The 20657-nt window shown below is 52.2% G+C and overlaps 1 protein-coding gene across 15 annotated transcripts in view; it reads left to right on the forward strand.

The window, feature by feature from the left end:
• The window catches only part of Epb41l1 (erythrocyte membrane protein band 4.1 like 1), a 129101-nt gene that overhangs the window by 102181 nt on the left and 6263 nt on the right, over positions 1 to 20657 (forward strand). For 6 of the 15 annotated variants that reach the window (XM_037205360.1, XM_037205362.1, XM_037205364.1 and 3 more), the window contains 9 exons: positions 1008 to 2891; positions 3381 to 3491; positions 4552 to 4959; positions 6509 to 6613; positions 9285 to 9365; positions 13710 to 13796; positions 14696 to 14779; positions 16899 to 16979; positions 17253 to 17369. In XM_037205360.1, the coding sequence (XP_037061255.1) occupies positions 1008 to 2891; positions 3381 to 3491; positions 4552 to 4959; positions 6509 to 6613; positions 9285 to 9365; positions 13710 to 13796; positions 14696 to 14779; positions 16899 to 16979; positions 17253 to 17369 (2958 nt within the window). The remainder of the gene's footprint in view (positions 1 to 1007; positions 2892 to 3380; positions 3492 to 4551; positions 4960 to 6508; positions 6614 to 9284; positions 9366 to 13709; positions 13797 to 14695; positions 14780 to 16898; positions 16980 to 17252; positions 17370 to 20657) is intronic. The other 9 variants (XM_037205367.1, XM_037205369.1, XM_037205368.1 and 6 more) reach the window with 6 other exon arrangements.

Below are 20657 nucleotides of genomic sequence, written 5' to 3' on the forward strand. Positions count from 1 at the left end.
CAAATGGTCTTATGGCTTTGCTAATGATTTGGGAAAACCATCATTACCTCTAAGCTGTGGGGGACAGGTAGAGGGCTGTTCTGTGACATTTGATAGTGTCACACCTGTCCCTTTGGCTCCATGATGAAGTTGTCAGTAATCTTTTTCTTCTGTGGTATGATCTGGTCAGTTCTTTTCTACTCTTTTCATGGGTTTTTGTTAGAATTCTCCAAGGATTGGTCTTAAAAATCACTTCTTTTAGACTGAACCCCAGAACGTTCAGGCTGTTTAAGCAACGAGTGCTGACCTGGCTGTTTGGTGTCATTGCTGTTGATCTGTTTCCTTCCCAGAAGCCCTTGGAGAGGGGTCATGTTTTAGGCTGGGGCCTGTGAAATCCAGCCCACTGTTTTCCCTCAGCTTGACATCAGATCCCAGTTGGCACCCTTGTTTCAAGGTTGTGAGTTAAGTTAGCCAAGAGCTCAGGCATCAAAAGCCAGCCATTCTTTTCCTGGCTCTTCCATCAACAAACAGTGGCTGCAACCAAGTCATTGGCCTTCTCTAGACCTCAGTTTCCCTGGAAGGAGATGACACTGGGTGTCTTTGGAGCTCTTTGGGCTCAACATCCAGAGATTGCTTGTGATGTAAGTGCCTTCCCCACTGACAGTGAGAAATACTCGGTTATAAGAGGAAGAGGCCTGGCCCCCTGTGGATCTCCCATTTCCTGTGCTTCCTGGGGAGGCACAAGGTCCCATCCCACTGTACTGGGATGGAATCAGTGATTGAAGAGGGTCAATCAGTTTATTGGGGATCTTAATGGGAAAAAGAACTTGGATGATGATGATGATGATGATGATGATGATGATGATGGGCTTTGTCATCCCTTTCTGTCCCTGGCCAGTTCCTAGGACTCATAGTCCCAGTGACAAACCCTTTGGTGGTAGATCGGTCCCTTCATACAGAGGGAAGAGGTCAACCCCCCAAGTGCCCGCTCTTTCATGTTAACTCTTCTTGCTCCAATTGAAACACAGGGTTCAGAGCACTGGGTATTTATAGACAGAGTACACGCTAGGCCAGAAGAACTTGGCCTCCTAACAGTGGCCAGCACACAACGGGAAGAAAGTGAGGCAGGCCTCGCTGAGATCCTTGCTGATGGCAGACTCTCCAAGGTAGACATTCTGGTGGACAAGTTCAAAGTTGAAGTGGCCACGGAAGAAACAGTGGGAGCCAGAAGGGCAAGCACTCAGCAGCCAAGGAGGATGGTTGCAAGTCCAGAAGTCTTTGAGACAATGAGAGAGGAAGTCCTGTGCACCCAGGGAGGCCCCAGAGAGGCTGCCCAGGCTGCAGGCTGCACATCACCAGACAGGCTTCTTGAGGGCTCCAAGCTCGAGATCAGGAACCGCCGCCGCATCTCCGAGGGTCAGCTGGAGAGCCCAGCAGAGCGGAGCCAGGGGCTGGAGGGGCTCCAGACTTGGCAGAGACCTACAACTGCGGGAGTCGGGTCAGGGCTAGGAGAAGTTCTCTCTCCTGAGTCAGACAAGGGGGGACTCCAGTCCTTCCTGTTGGATCCGGCCCAGGCAGAAGCCAGGGCTGACTCCAGCGACGAGACTGACACCTCCTTCGCAGAGAGGAGCTTCTATCTAAACGACGGCGAGAAAGACTCCCAAGACCAAGTCCCTCCCCTACCCTCAGAGGACAGAGAAGAGCGCCTGGATGCCCCTCCTGGAGATGGGCCCTGGCCAGAGCTGGCGGGGGAGCGCACAGAACACTGGGAGCTGAAGTCCTCAGCCCCAAGGGGTTCTTCTGCCCCAGGTTCCAGCCGGAATAAAGATGAAACCCATATGACTTCCTCACAGGAAGAAGTCTGGTCCCCTAGGGACCATGGGAGGCCTGGTGAGCTGCAGGGAGCTGCTGTGGGACAGACTTTTGCAGACTGGGAAGAAACACAGCAAAGGCTGGAAGGAGAGTTGACCTACCCAACGGCCAGGGCAGCTGAAGACGAGCAGGCCGCCATGAGTATAGAGTGGAGGGGAAAGACTGAGGAAAGTCCCCCCCCAGCAGGATGGAGGAAGCAGCCCCCTGGGGGAGGGGGAGGGGTACACCTCGATGCCCAGGCCTGTGCCCTTCTGAGGACCATTCCTCCTCATGTTAGGAAGCCAGTCAGGCCAAACCAAGGCGGCCTTCTGCCCAAAGAGAAGAGGGCAATTTCCACTCAGGCTGTAGAACCTAAGACAGAGGACATGGAGGCAGTCATCCCCTTGCCAGCAGCTGTGGAGGACACTTCTCAAAGCCCGGTCTCTCCTGGGCCAGGGAAGCCTTCGGAGTTCTGGGATCCCTTTGGAGATCAGGTCCCCATAGTTCTCAAACACACCCATCTTCCCGAAGAGAGCGCCGTGCCCAAGGACACACGAGGTGAACGCAAAGCACCCCCCGTGGCCAGCAAGAAACCCAGAGCTGTCCCTGTAGGAGCTGAGGGACCTGCCCTCCCGGGGTTTGTGTTCCCTTCAGAAAAGCAAAAGGAGACTTCACTCTGGGCTGGGGACCAAGGGGGTTCCCAGGAAGATGTTAGCAAGACCTCAGTGGCTAACAAAATCCGGATATTTGAGACCCACGGAGCTGAGACTCGCCGAGCCAGTCAGGGTGAACTGAGGGCCCTTGCACATGAGCTGCCTTCGGAGGCTTCCCCGGGGCAGGTAGAACATCAGCGAAGTAGGCTGCTCGACTTGGGCTTTGGCCAACTCCAGCCCCCTGGGGACCTGGCCAGCCCCAGAGTCACACACTCTTCTGCCATGCCTCTGGCTACCCAGCACTCTGGGGAGGGCACCTCCACTACCTCCCCCCAGGAAAGATGCACAGAACCAGAGCCCGCGTCCCCTGATTCAGGCTGTGAAACCACGCTGGAGGAAGCCACCGGGGTAACTGGCCACGTGAGCCCCCACCCCCCACCAAGCCCCCACCCGTGGAAGCTGAACGCATGCTGTGTAGCTTCTTAGAGGCATGTTTCGGTGGCCCCCCGGGTCATTCCTGCAATGATGGTGCTGCTCGTTCATCCCTGGAAGGTCTTCTCCTACATGGTCCTGAGATCGCCCAGGCTGAAAGATGGGGCCATCTGCTTAGTCCTTGTTAGCTTGTTAGATCCCCCAACCTTTGGTGTGACCTCACATCCCGAGGGTCACACAGTGGCCACAGAGGAGGTGCCACCAGCAGCAGCAAATCACGTACTTGCTTTGCCTTGCTCGGCTCACTGCTAGACTCCGCCCTATCTTGCTTGGCTTATCCAGTGATCTTCATCCTCTCCCATCCCTGGTACCCTGCCTTGTGGAAGCTGGCAGTCCAGAGGTTTCCTCCACTTGGCTTCCAGTTCCTTTCTGCCTCCTTAAGACTAACTGTCTTCTCTAATCCAGAACAAATCCGGAGATGCGGGCAGGGAAGAGAAGAGTTTCTTCAGCCGCTTAGCACCCAACGCCCCTGGGAAGGGGGGGCGCCTGAGATTCGCCAGCCCTCCGGGCCCTCAGGTCTCTACAGCCCCTCTGTGCCTTGATGACTTGGTCATCTTCATCCGGCTGGGATGCATCATTCCCTAGATTCCCGCCTGCTCTCATAGTGAACCCCCTCTGGCTGTTCACACTCTGGCTTGTCTGGAATGTTATTCCTCACACCTCTCAACCTTCCAGAACCTGGCCAGGTGGAGGCTGGTTAACAAATGAATCTCTGAAGCATACTGAACCTCCAGAGCCCGAAGCTGAGTTTTTGTTTTTTTTTTTTCAAAACGTTTTGTGAGTGTTAGATTGGTCTTTTAAAAAAAAAAAGTCACAAACCAAGCCAAACAAACAAAACAAGGAAAACCGTGTATGGTGTTTAATCCCTGACAGGCCAGTTGAGAGGTATGTGTTAGGACAGGGTTTGCTGGTTCTCCTTGGGCATTCCCTTGGCCTGCTGTTGTCAATTACACTGATGGGGCCAGACCGTCCTCCCCGTGGTTGCCATAGAGTTCAAGGTGGCACTGGTATGGCTCCCAGGAAGCCGGAGTCTGGAGGGCCTGGGCCAGAATTTTCCTCCCTGAGTTGATGCAGAGATTCAGTGCAATTGACAGGCTGCTGGCTTCTTCTGTGTTCCTCAAGCTCCCGGCTCCAGCCTCTTTGCCTCCTCTCCTGGGTTCCCCTGAATCCCTGACCTCCTTCCTCAGTTTACCTCTCAATGCCTCCTGCAAGGATGGGCCTGTGGTCCAGGCCTCCATCCCTGCCTCTCGCACAATGCTGCTTCGGATAGGCTTTCGGATCCTAGCCTTGGAGGGGCCTCCTGTCCAGAGCTCGCTGGAAGGATGCCAGCTTGCTTTGCCGTCCATGTGAGACCCTCCAAAGGGGCATCCCCACTCTGAGAAGTTTTTTTGTTTCATTTTGTTTTGTGCTAGATTCCGCGGAAACCTTTCTGGGGCGCGTTTTTCATTTCCTGACTTGCTCTTCCATCTAGGAACATCGTTGCAACCTTGAGATTTCTTCTGACATTCACTGTCTTGACCTCTCTCTCTCTCTCCCCACCCTGTATCCCCATTCCCCTGGTTTTATCTGGCCATAGAGAGCAGGGCTGAGGGAGGGCTCGGAGGAGAAAGGCAAGCCACCACGTCCTCGTGCCCCAGAGAGTGACACAGGAGATGAGGACCAGGACCAGGAGAGGGATGCGGTATTCTTGAAGGACAACCACCTGGCCATCGAACGCAAGTGCTCCAGCATAACGGTCAGCTCCACATCCAGCCTGGAGGCTGAGGTGGACTTCACGGTTATTGGCGACTACCACGGCAGCGCCTTTGAAGACTTCTCCAGAAGCCTGCCTGAGCTGGACCGTGATAAGAGCGACTCGGAGACGGAAGGCCTGGTGTTCGCCCGGGATCTCAAGGGACCGTCCAGCCAAGAGGATGAGTCTGGGGGCATCGAGGACAGCCCAGACCGAGGGGCCTGCTCCACTCCAGAAATGCCCCAGTTTGAGGTACAGTGAAGCTTCATGGAGATCCAGTCCACCAGGGCACTGCATGTTCAGAGGGCCCTGGGCCGTGTGTGAGAAGACCAGCCATCAGCTGCAGCCTGAAGCTCTGTCTAGTGTTGCATGACTGCCCCTCCGTAGAACAGCATGGTTCTGCGACCGCATGTCTGCCGTGCTGGTTCACCCCTAACACATGCTCCACGGTGTCTTAACCCTAGGACCCCATCACTTGCTGAGGGCAAGTGATGCCAGCCTTACTGACGACTCCTTAGCCCCTGCCTGTGTTGCATGGCATCCTCAGAGAGCATGTGTCTGTGGACTCTCGAGGCTCCCACAGCTGGTCTGAAACCTGAGTGGTTTCTCTTGATTCAGGCCAGGGCTCATTTTACCGGGGCCTGCAGAAGAAGCCGTTATTTAAACCCATCAGACCCTGAGACCTTGGGGTGGCAGTGGACACTCCAGAAAAAAAAGAAGACACAGCCTTTGGGGAGGATGTAGGGCCAGCGTCTGGGCTTCTCTGCTTTTGGCCCCCTTGATTTTCAGAAACTCATCCTTGCCCCTCACCTCTAGCTGAGCCCGCCCTCGCGCCCTCGCTCCCCCCTCCCTCCATCCCTCCATCCCTCCCTTCCAGGCAGTGAGCACCAGCTCATCCATCCAGGGCTCTCACTCCATGCCGTACCCTCTAGATGGAAGACTTGCCATCCCTTTCTGTGCCCTTACAGTGGTCCAGGGCAGAGCTCATACATCCCTTCTCCATGCTTTTCTGGTCACCTGGGTCCTTCCCTGCCACATCCTTCTCCGCCCTGCGGTGCTCTGGCTCTAACGTTCCCCAGCGCGGTCAGGACAGTGGCTGGTGGTGACTCTGCCCCTCTGCCAGGTGGCAGCGGTTGTAAGGCTGGCTCACACTCGGCACTAAGGGATGATTAATTGAATGAGTGGCTAGATCACAGGATTCTGGAAGAATCCCTCCATTCTCCCTCTTCCTTCCAACTGCGTGACAAGCTACATTCCATTCATCAAACCTGCAGTGTGTCTAGCCATGAACTCGGCCTAAGAGAAGACTCAAAAGAAGCTGATCCTGTGGCTTGAGACGCCTAGAGTACAGTTTGTGAGCTGGTGGCCCTGGGTCACATTCGGCCAACTGATGTGTTTTCTCTGACTTTAATTTTAAAACCACATTACATTTCCTTATATAAATAAATAAACAAAACAGAGGCCATTATAAAAAGCTAAACCTTCAGAATCCCACATGCTTCCCATTTCTCTCGGCCAGCTAGCCTCCTCACCTGTCCATCTGCTACTTGGCCCCTGGGAATTTCCATGTGTGTGGTTCTTGCTTTGAACGGCAGTTCACATGATATGGCCGAAAGGCGGAGTCAATATGTGTGTAAGGAAAACTCTGAGCAGAGAGTCCAGCCATCCTTTTAGTATGGCCTCAAAAAGACGTGTAGCCCCTGGGGCACAAGGTCAGACTGAACCATGCTGGAAGTGGACTTGGCTCCTCCTGCATCCCGGTTGGCTTGAGTTTTGAAGTGTCCCTTTTGTGTCCTCGTAGTCCGTGAAAGCAGAAACCATGACTGTCAGCAGTCTGGCAATCAGGAAGAAGATCGAGCCAGAGGCCATGCTGCAGAGCAGAGTCTCCGCTGCGGACAGCACCCAGGTAACCTGCACCCCACTGTAGCCTGACCCAGGGGTTGGGCATTTGAGGGAAGGTCCTCACTGAGCCCTTTGGTCAACATTTGCCTTCCCTCATCCTCCCTGAGGTCTGAGGTGGGAATGGTGGGGAAAGACCATGCTTCTTAGAGCCCAGTGTCCCCATCTGTAAATGGGGGCGATCCTGCCTCCTTTCTCCTGGGAGTGTTCAGCATTCATGGCTGGTGGATTGGGACCACGGCTTTCAGGTGGCTTGACAGGTGTGGAGAGGTTCTTCCCCAGGGCAGCTTGGGGGAGAGAGAAATCTCAATCACTGGTCAGAACAGCTCACCTGGGTCATTTCTTATGCATGGAGGTTCCACATTAGATCGGCAAGATGAACAAACCAAGGTCAGATGACTAAAGAGTGTCTGTGTTAGTGAGCCGAAGCTCACCTGCATCCTGGGAAAGCTGGCCGGCCCAGACACAGCACACAGCACATACTTCCCGTGTGTTCTCTGTGGGGCTTCAGATCTGAAGATTTCTAGGTCTGAGAGAGTGCCCTGGGTTTTTCTTGCCCAGACGGACTACAATACTCAGTCCCTTCTCCTGGTGACCAGTCTTTGTCTCAGCGGTGATGAGGGCCGAGCAGATTGATTGGCCAATGGCAGAGCCTTACCCTGGGTCCCACCTCCAGCACAGACAACCTGAAACACGACACATAGTAACACCAACAGATGTCATTTCCAGAATTTTCCCCACTATTACAGCATGCTAAGTGAGAGCTATGCAGATGTTTAGTGCCACAAAAGAATCATGAGCTAGGTCACCTTGGACAATCCACTTGTCTTCCCTAACTTGCTTTGTTTTAGTAACTTTTTTAAAATGCAAAGTATAAAAAAAATGACCCCAAATCCCATAACTCGGCAGCTTTTGTCATCAAAACAATGTCCAAAAAAAAAAAAAAAATGTCAAAAGACTGGATGACGCTATTCTTTTTTTTTTTTTTTTTTTTTTTTTTGGTTTTTCGAGACAGGGTTTCTCTGTGTAGCTTTGCGCCTTTCCTGGGACTCACTTGGTAGCCCAGGCTGGCCTCGAACTCACAGAGATCCGCCTGGCTCTGCCTCCCGAGTGCTGGGATTAAAGGCGTGCGCCACCACCGCCCGGCTTGGATGACGCTATTCTTATGCAGTCTCCTGGGGAAAAAAAATAGGCATATACTAACACAGATGTTTACATCTGTTTATACTTAAAATTATCAGGTAAAGGTGACCATTGACTTTACACTGTACCCTTTTGCTCTCAAGTAGTCTAGAACTTCCTCATTTGCACCTCTCTGTGTCTCTATCCCTCTCTGCCACTCCATCTATCCGTCGGTCTCTGTCTCTCTGTGTCTCTGTCTCTCTCTGCCACTCCATCTATCCATCGGTCTCTGTCTCTCCTTGTCTCTGTCTCTCTTTCTCTCCTCATGAGACAGGGTCCCTGCCAGGTAGTCCAGGCTGGCCTCACACTTACTGTGCAGCTGAGGATGACCTTGAACTTCTGATCCTCCTGCTTCTACCTCTCTGTTCTGGAGTTACAGGTTACACCACCACACCCAGGTCTTTCTTATGGGGGCTGGGAATTGAACCCAAGCTTCATGCATGCCAAGCAAGCACTCTCCCAGCTGTGCCTGGTCCCCAGCCCTGTGCCCAACATTCTGAGTCCACTTAGGAAGCATGTCCTAATTCGTGTTTCCTAGGAAGCATGTCCTAATTCATGTTTCCGTCTCCCAGCACTGGACTCTGTGGTGGGTTTTATCTTTCCCTGTATTCAGTGCTGTGGTAACGTTTCCTTGTTCATATTTCTTGGCGAACCTTTGAAAGTACCAATTTCTGTTGTAGTGATAAAACACCATGACCAAAAGCACCTTGGGGAGGAAAGGGTTTATTTCAGTTTACAACTCTCAGGTCATGATCCGTCACTGAGGGAAGTCAAGGCAGGAACCTGGAGGCAGGAGCTGAAACAGAGGCCATGGAGGAGTGCTGCTTACTGGTCGCTCCTCATGGCTTGCTCAGTCTACTTTCTTGGTTTTGTTTTGGTTTTTCAAGACAGGGTTTCTCTGTGTAATCCTGGCTGTCTTGGAACTAGCTCTATAGAACCAGGCTAACTTTGAACTCACGGAGATCTGCCTGCCTCTGTTTCCTGAGTGCTGAGATTAAAGGTGTGCGCCACCACCACCCAGCTTCAGCCTGCTTTCTTATACCATCCAGGACCGAGGATGGTACCACCTCCAGTGAGCTGGGTCCTCTCACACCAATCATGAGTCAAGAGAATGCCTACAGGACTTGCCTGTAGGCCAGTCTTGTGGCAGCATCTTCCTAATTGAGAGTCCGTTTCCCCAAATGACTCTGGTTTGTGTCGAGTTGACATAAAACTAACCATCATGACATCAAAGGGTAACTTCCGTGGATTGCTAAACCAAGGATTGGGGAGAATTTGTCAGCTTGTATGTGGTTCCTCTTCCTCTGTCCATTCAAACGGTGGAAATGAAGTTTCGAAGAGCCTTGAGGCCCCTCCACAATACTCTGTGGCCACCCCCAGTGCAGGCCTGTCACGAAGCCTGTCACTTTGTGACCGGGAATGCTACGAGACAGGTGACAGATGCTGCGGGTGCGTGCAGTCCTGTCATCTCTAATGCCTCCTCCTCTGCCTCGCAGGTTGACGGGAGTGCCCCAGTGGGGAAGGACTTCATGACGACTCCCCCCTGCATCACCACAGAGACCATCTCCACCACCATGGTAAGTGGGACCAGGAGGCTCCTCTCTGACCCATCCCCCACTCTCCCCCAACAGCCAGAACATGGCAGCTCTTTCAGGAAGTCCTCAGCCACCCTCACGGTGGTAAGACGGATCACCAGATTCCTGTTGTCTGCTACCTTAGCTGCTGTTATACATACTGTCGGTCTTTGGTTTTTCCAAATTGAATAATGTGGGGTGTGGGGTCCCTGAGTCTCAGTTATCTGGGCCATCTCAGGAGTAGAGGGGCCTGATTCTTGACATGCAGGAATCTCGCAATACCAGGTAGATCTTACCTGCAGGTAGGCAATCAGCCTGAAAGCCCCCACCCCACCGCGTTCTCCTGCCGCAAACCCAAACCAGCCACCCCCAGTTTCTTGTGTCTCAGGCCACTTTCTCACTGTGACCAGTAGATGGCAGCAGTGAACCTGGGTTGGAAACGGGTGTTTGGGCCACCTTTTAAAGGGCCCTTGCAGATTTTGCTATTTATTTACTGTCTGACCAGTAAAGAAAAGTCCTTGACCTCAAGTGTCCTCGCCTGTAAAGAGCGAGGTTCTTATGAGACTCTAGAGCAGAGGTTCCCAACCTCCCTAACACTTCAGCCCTTTAATGCAGTTCCTCATGTTGTGGTGACCCCAACCATAACATTATTTTATGGCTACTTTGTAGCTGTAATCTTTTTACTGTTATGAATTGTAATATAAATATCTGATATGCAGAATATCTAATAAGTGGCCCTTGTGGGGGTCGAGACCCACAGGTTGAGAATCACTACTCTAGAGCCCCCTTAACAACAAAATAGGACAGAGCGCATTCTGCCCCCAGGTTGTGGTGTCAGGTAGTCTCCCCAGAAACATGACGTGCGGGTTATGAACTATGGTTAGCCGCTGTTCTTTCTTCCACATCCGTTACAAGTTCAGGGGGATAAAGGGATGACCCCAAGGTCACGTGACTGATACCTACCAGGTTAGCTGCAGGCATTCTGACACCAGGAGTCTCAATTCATTGTCAGCCGCTCTGCCCTGCCCGTCCTGACCTGTGTGAACATCAGCTTCATGGGCCTGGGGCTACAGAATGTAGCAATGTCTGATCCAGATAGTTCTCGAGCTACTGAGGGTTGTTTTTGAATGACTTCCCTTGTCTGACCTCTGACCTCTACCCGAGAAGATAATTTCATTAAGTCGGAGTCATCAGCAGGTGGGTTTTAAGTAAACAGACTCTAGACTCAGTAAACCCAAACCAGTCACCAGAGGGCGCACGTTTCCCTCATCAGTCAGTCCTTTCTCTCCAAACCGTTACTCTGAGGCATAGAGATACTTGTAGGCTAAATTTAGACTTGTCTTTATGGTGAGTAGACAGTAACTTCATTCATTTCCTCATTCATCCATTCATCCATTCATTTGTTCCGAAAACATTGATGAGTCTCTACTGTCTGCCTAGCACGGGGACCCAGAGCTGCGGGGGCCCCACTGCCGACTAGGATTAGTTTGTTCAGCTAGCATCACAGTGCCTGTCACGTATGTGGGTCGTGGGCACAGTGATGAGCAAGGCCCAACCCTCTCACTTCCGGGCTGGATGACCTTGGGCAAGTCACCCGCACCTCTCTGACCCTTCATTCCCACTTCTGTAAAGTGGGACAGGAGCCACACAGCACGCGCCTTGAAGGTTCCTGTGAGCGTGAGCACGTGCCCTGGGCAAAGCCCCCAAGCACAGCCTGGCCCGAGCGCCTCCAGATGTCAGCTGCTGCTGCTCTCCTGCCCCCATGGAACAGTGCGACAATGTTACCCTAGGGGCCACTGGCATGAAGCCATGAGTGGTGGCGTCTCTGCTAGGAGGATCTGGGGAAGGTGTCACCTAGGCAGGGACAGGAGAGCTGTGAGTGAAGGATGGATTGAGTTATGGTCACAGGAGAAGGCATCCAGCTGTGGAGAGCCGGTGTAAGGGCAGGAAGCTGATAGGTGTGTACAGGAAGAGGAAGGGAAGGTGGGGGAGGGGGCTGCAAAGAAGGGCTGAACCAGAGCCTAAGTGTTTCCAGTACCGTGGAGGATGGTTTAAACTTTGTCCTGGAGACGACAGGGGAATGGCATTTTTCGAGCAGGAGCATCATCAGCTGCATGTGTCAGTTAGGTTATCGGCTTGTGTGGAGTGTGGCCTGGAACAAAGATTCCTTCCTCCCTCCTTGCCTTCCTCCTACCTGCCTCTTTCCTTCCTTTAATAAATATTTGTTGAACACCCATGATGTGTGAAGTACTGTGCCAGGCACTGTGAATGCATCTCTGGAGGAGAGAGCATCTCCAGCCCTGGGGCCCACGTGAGGCCAGAAAGAGAAGGTGGGAACCTGTCTGAGGGCTAGCTGGGGCACTCAGGGTTCAAGAAGGTAAATACAGCAGAGTTAGGGATTCGAGATCCTAGAGCAGGAAAGGGCGGCATGTGGTCACTGGGGACAGTGTTTACTGGCCAGTGGTTCTTACAGTGTGATCCCAGGTACCAGCAGCAAAGGTCCATTCCCCCATCCTGCTCCTAATTCAGAAACCCCAGGGAAGCCTTGCAGTCTGTGTTCACAGCCCTCCAGATGATGCTCCTCGGAGTAGTATGAGAGGAGTGTGATGCTTGTGTGTTATGTTCAAGCAACCAGTTCTACTGCAGATCTGGCCAGTGTGAGGCATCCATGGGGTGTTTCCAGGGAAAGGCTCAGGAGACAATTGGTTTTAAAGATTTAGGGTTCGAGAAAGATCTGGGCTACAGGTAGGATGTGGCGTCAGAGAGGCAGTAGAATTCCCTGGGTATCTGAGGGTGGATGGGGGTGGGGTGCTGAGGAGAGACAGGGGCGTTGCCTTGCCCAGGGAGAGGAACTGCTTCCTGGAGTTGGGAGATGGGCCTGGCTATGGATACAACCAGGGCGGGAGTTGGGGGAAGCACCGAGATTCTGAACAACTTGTGTCTCGTTTACTGGCTTCTGTTTTCACTACCAACATGGAGGTGAGCCTTGGAGGCTGGCCTCAGGACGAGAGGGAAGACAGTGAATAAGAAACTGTGTGTGGCTGGGAGGTGGTGGTGCACACCTTTAATCCTAGCACTTGGGAGGCAGGGGCAGATGGATCTCTCTGAGTTCGAGGCTAGCCTGGTCTACAGAGTTCCAGGACAGGCTCCAAAGCTACACAGAGAAACCCTGTCTCCAGAAAAAGAAAAAAAAAAAAAAAAAAGAAACTGTGCGTAGTCTGAGTGACTGGTGGCTGTTCCCTTAGCCAGAGCGAGAAAACACACCTAGAAGTGGCCTCTATTGTTTGGGACCCAAGATATTACAGGGAATGTGCCTCAGGATGGTGTGCCAAGTGAACTGGTCACCGACAGTCAAGGCAGGAGCAGGTGTGGCAGAGGCACAGTCCTCCCCCCAATGCTGTGGCAGGAAGACAGTGGTCCAGGTCCTTGCCATGCCCAGACCAAGACTGGGGTCCATTTAGCTGAGACACTACATAGCAAAGCTGAGCTGGAGACTGTGTAGAAGTGAGAGACAGCAGACAGAGCCTTAGTGTCCCTTGGACAGATAGAGGACACCAGGTCCAGTGAAAATTCCAGGGAGATCTAGCAGTTAGATCCAGGGAGATCTAGCAGTTAGAATAGACAAGACCAGGGGAGCTGGCACAATGGTGGCAGTCCCAAGGGTAGAGTGGTGGTTTCGACCACAAGCACTAGCAGCCTTGGAGGCTGCCCAGCTCGGAGGTCACTTCGGGTTCCGCCACTGTCTTGCTGCAGGACTTGAACAAGCCACCTGTGTGTCCTCTGCAGAGTAGGACTGCCACCGAGGATTGCCTTCAAAGGTTGAATGAGTCTCACGCATGTGCATGCCTAGCAGAAGGCCCAGTGCCTGCAGGTACTGGGACGTAATTACATGTTCATCCACTTGCACTCCTGCATTCACCAACAGCTTTTGGTTTACAGCGCCCTTTTCCCTATATTCTCCGCATAAGGGCTCCGTGGGAATAGGCAAAGGTCCTTATTCACAGACAGTAGGGAGGAACTCACACCGCCTCAGGTGCACAGCAGTTCCAGGACAAGAGCCTGGGTGACCTAACTCCTTGTAGTGTTTCCAGAGAGCAATACCATATCTTGTTCACCTTGGCATCCCTAATAGCAGAGATTCAGTAAATGTTTGTTGAGTGAGTATGTGAGCAAGCATGCCAGTGTGTGTGGGCTTGAGCAAGTGGGGGGTGAATGAATGCCTCAGCTCTCTGCTTCTGTGTGGCTTCTCAACCCTGTGGGGATGATAACCACATGGTTACATGCCCTGGCTATCCTGGCGGCCTACTGACCTGAGACCTGGCCATCTGAGCACTATTGTCTCCCCAGGAGAACAGTCTCAAGTCCGGGAAGGGGGCAGCTGCCATGATCCCAGGCCCACAGACGGTGGCCACGGAAATCCGTTCTCTTTCACCGGTAAGTAGGCAGGACCAGCTCAGGCTAGGGGACTCGAAGATGAGCATGCGGGCGTACGGCCACAGCAAGGGCCGTGAGGGGCTCAGGGCCATTGAAGATGTCCACAGGCTCCCCAAAGTGCCCATCAGTACCTCCCCCCATGTAACCAAAGCATTGGCATCAGGGCTGGAGGTAAACAGGACACATGAGCACGCTTGTGCGCAAGCACACACACACACACACACACACACACACACACACACACACTCACACTCACTCTGATGATGTCTGATGCTGGGGGTAAACAGGACACATGAGCATGCGTGCACACGCGCACACACACACACATGCACACACACACACACACACACACACACACACACACATACACACACACACACTGCTATATCAGCTTATAGAGCAGGAAGAGCAGGGAACTAGGAGTCCAGAGGCTCAGGTTCTAGGCCAGGCTCTGTTGATGGTTGCCCCACCAGTGACTCCGAGTCTGTCACCAAGAGGTCTTTTGTGGTGCTTTCGTTCTGTTTGTTAATGTCTAGTCCAGAGAGAGCATGTTCCTGCCTGGGACAGGGTGAGGGCCTAGAGGGCTCTGTCTGCTTCCTGGATGCATCTGGTCATTCTTCTAGGATTCTTTCATTCTAGGTTGTTGTTAGGACTCTGGGCCTTAGCGATTTCAAGTTCTAAGAGTTAAAGATCCCTGGGTTTGGGGATGTTCTAGGTCTAGAATTGGAAAGATTTGGTGGTATTGTATAAGGATGAATGTTTCAAAGCATCCTGGCTTCCACGCTTCACCTTCATGGGGCCCCTACTTATCCCTGGGAATGTTTCCCCAGCCCCGCCCGCCCCTTCAGAGCCCAGTGCCCTGACCTGACCCCCGGGGTGGGGGTGGTTATATTCTGCAGATCATCGGGAAAGATGTCCTCACCAGCACCTACGGCGCCACTGCGGAAACTCTCTCAACCTCCACCACCACCCATGTCACCAAAGTGAGTAGCAGCAGGCTCCCGGGCTCAGCGGGCCGTAGGTGGGAAGGTCACTGCCACGCTGACCCTTGGCTCCTCGTTCTCTAAGGCACACAGAGGGGACCTTCACCAGTCTGGAGTGCATTGCCCTGTCCGGGAGTAGGCCTTGCATGCAGCTAGTCTGTGGGGTCAGATGTTCTCCTCCAAAGGAATTGTGAACAATGATGTTTGCATCTTACAGGCCTTGAGAGCCAGGCAAATTTAGAAGGGTGATGTGCTGGAAGCTCCCCAAAGTCAGGAAGTGTCATTTGGAAAAAGTTGCCGTTTTACCAGGCCTCTAATCCCAGCTGCTTAGAAAGCTGATGTGGGGCTCAAAGTGCAGGCCAGCCTGGGCAACTTAGTGGAATCCTGTTTCAAATAAAAAGTAAAGAGGGCTGGAGCTATTTCTCAGTGGTATAGTCTTTACCTAGCAAGGATTTAGTCCTTATCGATCATGGTACTGCTCTTCCTGCCCGCCCACCCACCCAAAAACAGAGAGAAGAGAATAGAGTTGGAGTGGGGTCCTGGGGCTAGCTGCAGAGCGCCCACCCCGCCCCGCCCCAGGGGTAGAGCCCCAAGGATACAGCAGCTCAGCTAGGAGGAGGGGCGGAGACACGGGACAGGGTGTTTACCTCTGTTAAGCAAATGCTAAGTGAGCATCCACCTTCCAGACTCAGACTGCTGGAGGAGACCCAAGTGAGGTGTGTTTGTAGGAAACCATGTAGCAGTGTGTAGATAGGGGACTGGGAAGTGCAGAATGGGGGCAGATGAGTTAGGCACAAGGAAATTTCACTTAGGTAGTGAGTCGGTGAAAACAGGTTCGCTGGAACTGGGGGTGAAGCCCAGTGGCTGGGGCTGTCTGATGTGCACAAAGCGCTGGATTTGATCCCCAGCAAAGCAAAGAAAGGGAAGCAGAGGAAGGAGGGCTTAGCCTGGGCGTGAGGGCCCGGGCCAGGGCGAAGTTGGAGACAGAAGAGGACATGCCTGAGGAGGAGGCACGCACTCCTAGGGGGTATCCGCTGTGACAGTCAAGGGATTAAGAAAGACTGAGAGGGAGGCCGCAGCATGTCCACAGCTGAGTGACCAGGGAAAACAGGAGAGGCCCAGCCATGGCTGGAGGCCTGAGGAACCAGGCTGAGCCTGGGAGGTTGAGTTGAAGGTCCAGCTGACCCACCGAAGGGAAAGTCTGGCTGCTAACGCTTTTCCTTTGTCCACACTACGGGAGGCCCTGCCTGCCACTTTGTACCTTTGGCACCTTGTTAAATTTCCCAGGAAGCAACCTCTCAAAAAACCTGAGCGAACAGTATCGGTTTCTCTGCTGGTTTTATGGGAACGTCTCATACGGCACCCCTTCCCCCCCCCCAAGTGTATGGCTCAGAAAGAGCTCATCTGTACCTCACCACTCAGGGGGGGGCCCCGTCTGTTCGCCCTTGCCTACCTCCAGCTAGGATTACCCTCTGTCACATCCTCCTCGAACGTGCCAAACAGGCCCTGCCCATCCTCTGCTTCTAAGCCCCACTCCTTGAGAAAACAAGAGCGGCAGTAAAGTATCTTTGTAAGATCGTTCCAGGTCATTTAAGGCCAAACCTTGTCACCATTCACATTTCATTCATGTGTTCATTCAACAGGTTTATATTCAGCCAGGTCAGATTGGGAAAGGTGCTGAGTGAGGAGGGGATACTGAGGGGGCCAAACCACAAGCCCCACTCTCCAGGGCTTGAAGCCTGGAGAGGTGAGCAAGGCCATGTGCACAGAGGTCAGCACCACGCAGAGGCCCCAAACCATGAGAGATACAGAGTCGGTGTTTGGGGAGGGCCGGGACAGGATGCCTTGGGACCCCTGCCAACCAAGGAGCGGCATCTAAGCTGAGTGTGGGGGACATAATTGGGACAGTTTGGTAGCCAGGGAGTGATGACAGCTGGCAGGGCCTACTGTCTCAAGTCCTCCAGCTAGAAAAGGAGAATGCTGAGGAGGGCGGGAAAAAGGTGAACTCCCAGCTCTCGGCATGGTCAGTTGGCTGAGGCTGAGATGTGTAGGTCTGTCACAGCAGACCTAAGAGGGACCTCGCCTTTCTCTCCCCCGCCCTCTCCTCCTCTCTCCACAGACTGTGAAGGGAGGGTTTTCTGAGACAAGGATCGAGAAGCGAATCATCATTACCGGGGATGAAGATGTCGATCAAGACCAGGTATGGGGCTAGGGAACAGCATTCCCAGGCCCTCCTCCCATTATGGTGACCTAGGGGTGGCTACCCTTCCGGGCAGAAAAGGCGTCCACCCCTTGCTGACCCTCAAGAAGGGGCATTGAAGGGGGGGACAGAAGATTCAAACTCTAGTCTCATCCTCTGTTTACCTTGGCCCCTCCTGGGCCTCAGTTTCCCCAGCTGTGGACTAGTGGCTTGTGTTCAGTTTCTGTCCTAGCCACGATTCTGTGTGCCTCACTGTGCTCTTCTGCCCACCAGGCCCTGGCTTTGGCCATCAAGGAAGCCAAACTGCAGCATCCAGACATGCTGGTAACCAAAGCTGTTGTCTACAGAGAAACAGACCCATCCCCGGAGGAGAGGGACAAGAAGCCACAGGTAAGGTTCTAGGGTTCAGCAGTGTGGGAGGGAGGAGAAAGCAGTAAAAAGTGTCTTAGAAGCTGGACAGTGGTGGCACACGCCTTTAATCCCAGCACCCAGGAGGCAGAAGCAGGCCGATCTCTGTGAGTTTGAGTCCAGCTTGGTCTACAGATCGAGGTCCAGGATAGCCAAGGCTACACAGAGAAACCCTGTCTCGAAAAATCTAAAAAATAAAATAAAAATAAAGAAGTAAATAAATTATAGCTGAATGTAGTGGGACACACCTTTAAGCCCAACACTCAGGAGGCAGAGGCAGGCAGACCTCTGAGTTCAAGGCCAGCCTGGTCTACAGAGTGAGTTCCAGAACATCCAGGGCTACACCGAGAAATTCTGGACAAAAAAAAAAGGTTCTTGGAGAGTCATTTCCTTTGAGAGCCCGGGTGATGTGACTGATAGTGCAGCTGTGACCCTCACCTACCTGGCTTGTGGCTCCAAGGAGACAGGCAATGGCCCTGCTTCAGACCAAAGGAAGGAGGGAGAGAAGATGCTGTCTTGGTTTCTTTAGGGTTTCAGATCCCAAGACTAGCAGAGCCAGTCCACAAGTGGCAAGGGAAGGTGCTGAGGATCGACGGGACTGATGTATTGTAGATGGAGCCCCGGCCAGTCTGAGTACCTTATTCGCATCGCATCCCCGAGTCTCTGTCTCCATCAGGGTCATGAGATGCTGCTGAGGGAATGTGATGCCTAGAACCGTTGATCCCATCTGCTTGGCTGGCTTACAAACCCAGGACTTCTCAGGCCTCCAGGCCCAGGCTCCTGGGGACCCCAATAGCTTTCTGTTTCATTGAAGGCCATCAAGGTCTTAGATAATACAGTGCTGGGACCTATTGGGCTTCTCACAGCCTACACTGGGGAGGGTTCTTCTGCCTCTCTGGAAGCTTGCTGAATTTTATCAGACATAGAAGACCAAAATTTCACTAACAGGAAGTACCTATGTGTGACTGCATTCACTAGAAGTGAGTAGCAGGCAAAATTTGTATCCATTGGGCATAAATTAGAATAGTGCTACCTCTAGAATGTGCCAGTGAAGAGCCACAAGGAAACTTTCTAGGGGATGTTTCCAACTGGGTGGGCTACATGGAGATACACATAGATAAGGTTTTTCAGGGCTGGGGGTTAGCCTAACAATAGAGCAGATGTGTAGCATGAGTGAGGCACTGGGTTCTATCCTCAGCACCGCCTACCCTCCCCCCATCAAGAAAAGTCAAGCTCTTATTGTTCTTGGGTCTGTGCACTGTGTACAGCCAATATATTATACTACAATGGGAAACGGCCACCTCCAAGGCCCCACAAATAGCACCTGGTCGGTCACCTCTTGGCCCTTTTCTTAAATCAGTGAATGTTTTCTAGAGCTGTACAAGAATTCTTCTTTTCCTTTGAGTTCCGACTTCTTAGAGGGAGAAGTGCTGGAGCGTTTTCCTGCCGTTTGGAAGGATGCTGACGCAGGGTCTAGACCCGCCTCATCTGAAAGAACGTCTGTGATGGTGGCAGTGTTTCTCCTGTGTGGCCCAATATGGCAATCACTGCCACGTGTGGCTATTGAGTTCTTGAAATGGCTCATCCAAGATGAGATGTGCTTTAAGGGTAAATGCGTGTAGGGTTTTGAAGATTTAGTATGAAGAGAAAGTCAACTGAGTAATTTTGATACTTATTGAATGAGAAGGGTTAAGTAATAAATTAAGTAAATGTATTGAGTTAAGTAATATGATTGGTAGGGGTTTTGCTTCGTTTTGTTTTTGTTGGAGGTAGGGTCTCACATGGCATAGGTGGCCCTTGAATTGACTTTATAGCCAAGGATGACTTTGAACTCTGAATCCTCCTGTCTATCTGTCTCTAGGGTTGAGATTACAGGCACCACCACTCCCGGTTTTATGCTGTGCTAGAAACCAAGGGATTTGCTGTGCACTGGGCAGGCCTTCTACTGGCTGAGCTGCATTCCTAGAGCCATTTGTTTCTTTTTTTTTTTTTTTTTTTTTGGTTTTTCGAGACAGGGTTTCTCTGTGTAGCTTTGCGCCTTTCCTGGATCTCGCTCTGTAGCCCAGGCTGGCCTCGAACTCACAGAGATCCGCCTGCCTCTGCCTCCCGAGTGCTGGGATTAAAGGCGTGCGCCACCACCGCCCGGCTGAGCCATTTGTTTCTTAAGGCAATGGAGAGCAATCCCTAGAACTTGGCACATACTAGCAAGTATTCTACTACAGCCCAGGTCCTCAGATATATTATTAAAATGAATTTCACATGTGTCTGAGTCCCTGTTCTATTGCTGTGAAGAGACGCCATGATCAAGGCTACTCTTACAAAAGAAAACATTTAACTGGGGCTTGCTTACAGTTTCAGGATTTAGTCCATTATCATCATGGTGGGAAGCATGGCAGCATGCAGACATGGTGCTGGAGAAGTAGTTGAGAGCTACATCCTGATCCACAGGTAGCAGGCAGGGGTGGGGGGTGGGATCTGGTCCCAGCGTGGGCTTTGAAACCTCAAAGCCCACCGCTAGGGACACACTTCCTCCAGCAAGGCCACAACGACTCCAACAAATCCACACTTCCTAATCCTTATAATATCTTCAAATAGTTCCACTCCCTGGTGACTAAACATTCAAATATATGAGCCTATGAGGGCCATTGCTATTCAAACCATCATACATGTTTGCTTTTTATTAAGTTAAAATTGAAGTGTTGGGAAGATATCTCAGTCTGTAAAGTGTTTGCCATGCAATTGTAGGACCCGAGTTTGAGCCCCAGAATTTGCACTTGTGATCCCAGTGCTGGGGAGGGAGGCAGAGACAGGCAGGTGCCTGGGGCCTGCTGGCCAGCTGTCCGGCCTCGGTGGACTCCCGGCTGCGGAGAGACCCCCCCCTCACACAGACAGACAGACAGAAACCAATGTAGACAGATAAACCACAGCACCTGAAGGTGACCTCCAATTTAAACACGCACATGCATTCATGTGCACCTCACACACAGATGTGCGCGCACATGCACACACACAAACACACACTAAGAATTTAAGATTTGAAAATTAGGGCTGGAGAGATGGCTCAGAGGTTAAGAGCACTGGCTGCTCTTCCAGAGGTCCTGAGTTCAATTCCCAGCAACCACAGGATGGCTCACAACCATCAATAATGAGATCTGGTGCCCTCTTCTGGCCTGCAGGCATACTGTACACATAATTAATAAATCTTAAAAAAAAAAAAGATTTGAAAATTAACATTTTCTATTTACCTAAAAAAAGTTTTGAAAACTAGAA

This window comes from Peromyscus leucopus, chromosome 4, assembly GCF_004664715.2.
Source record: "Peromyscus leucopus breed LL Stock chromosome 4, UCI_PerLeu_2.1, whole genome shotgun sequence".
Taxonomy (NCBI): Eukaryota; Metazoa; Chordata; class Mammalia; order Rodentia; family Cricetidae; genus Peromyscus; species Peromyscus leucopus.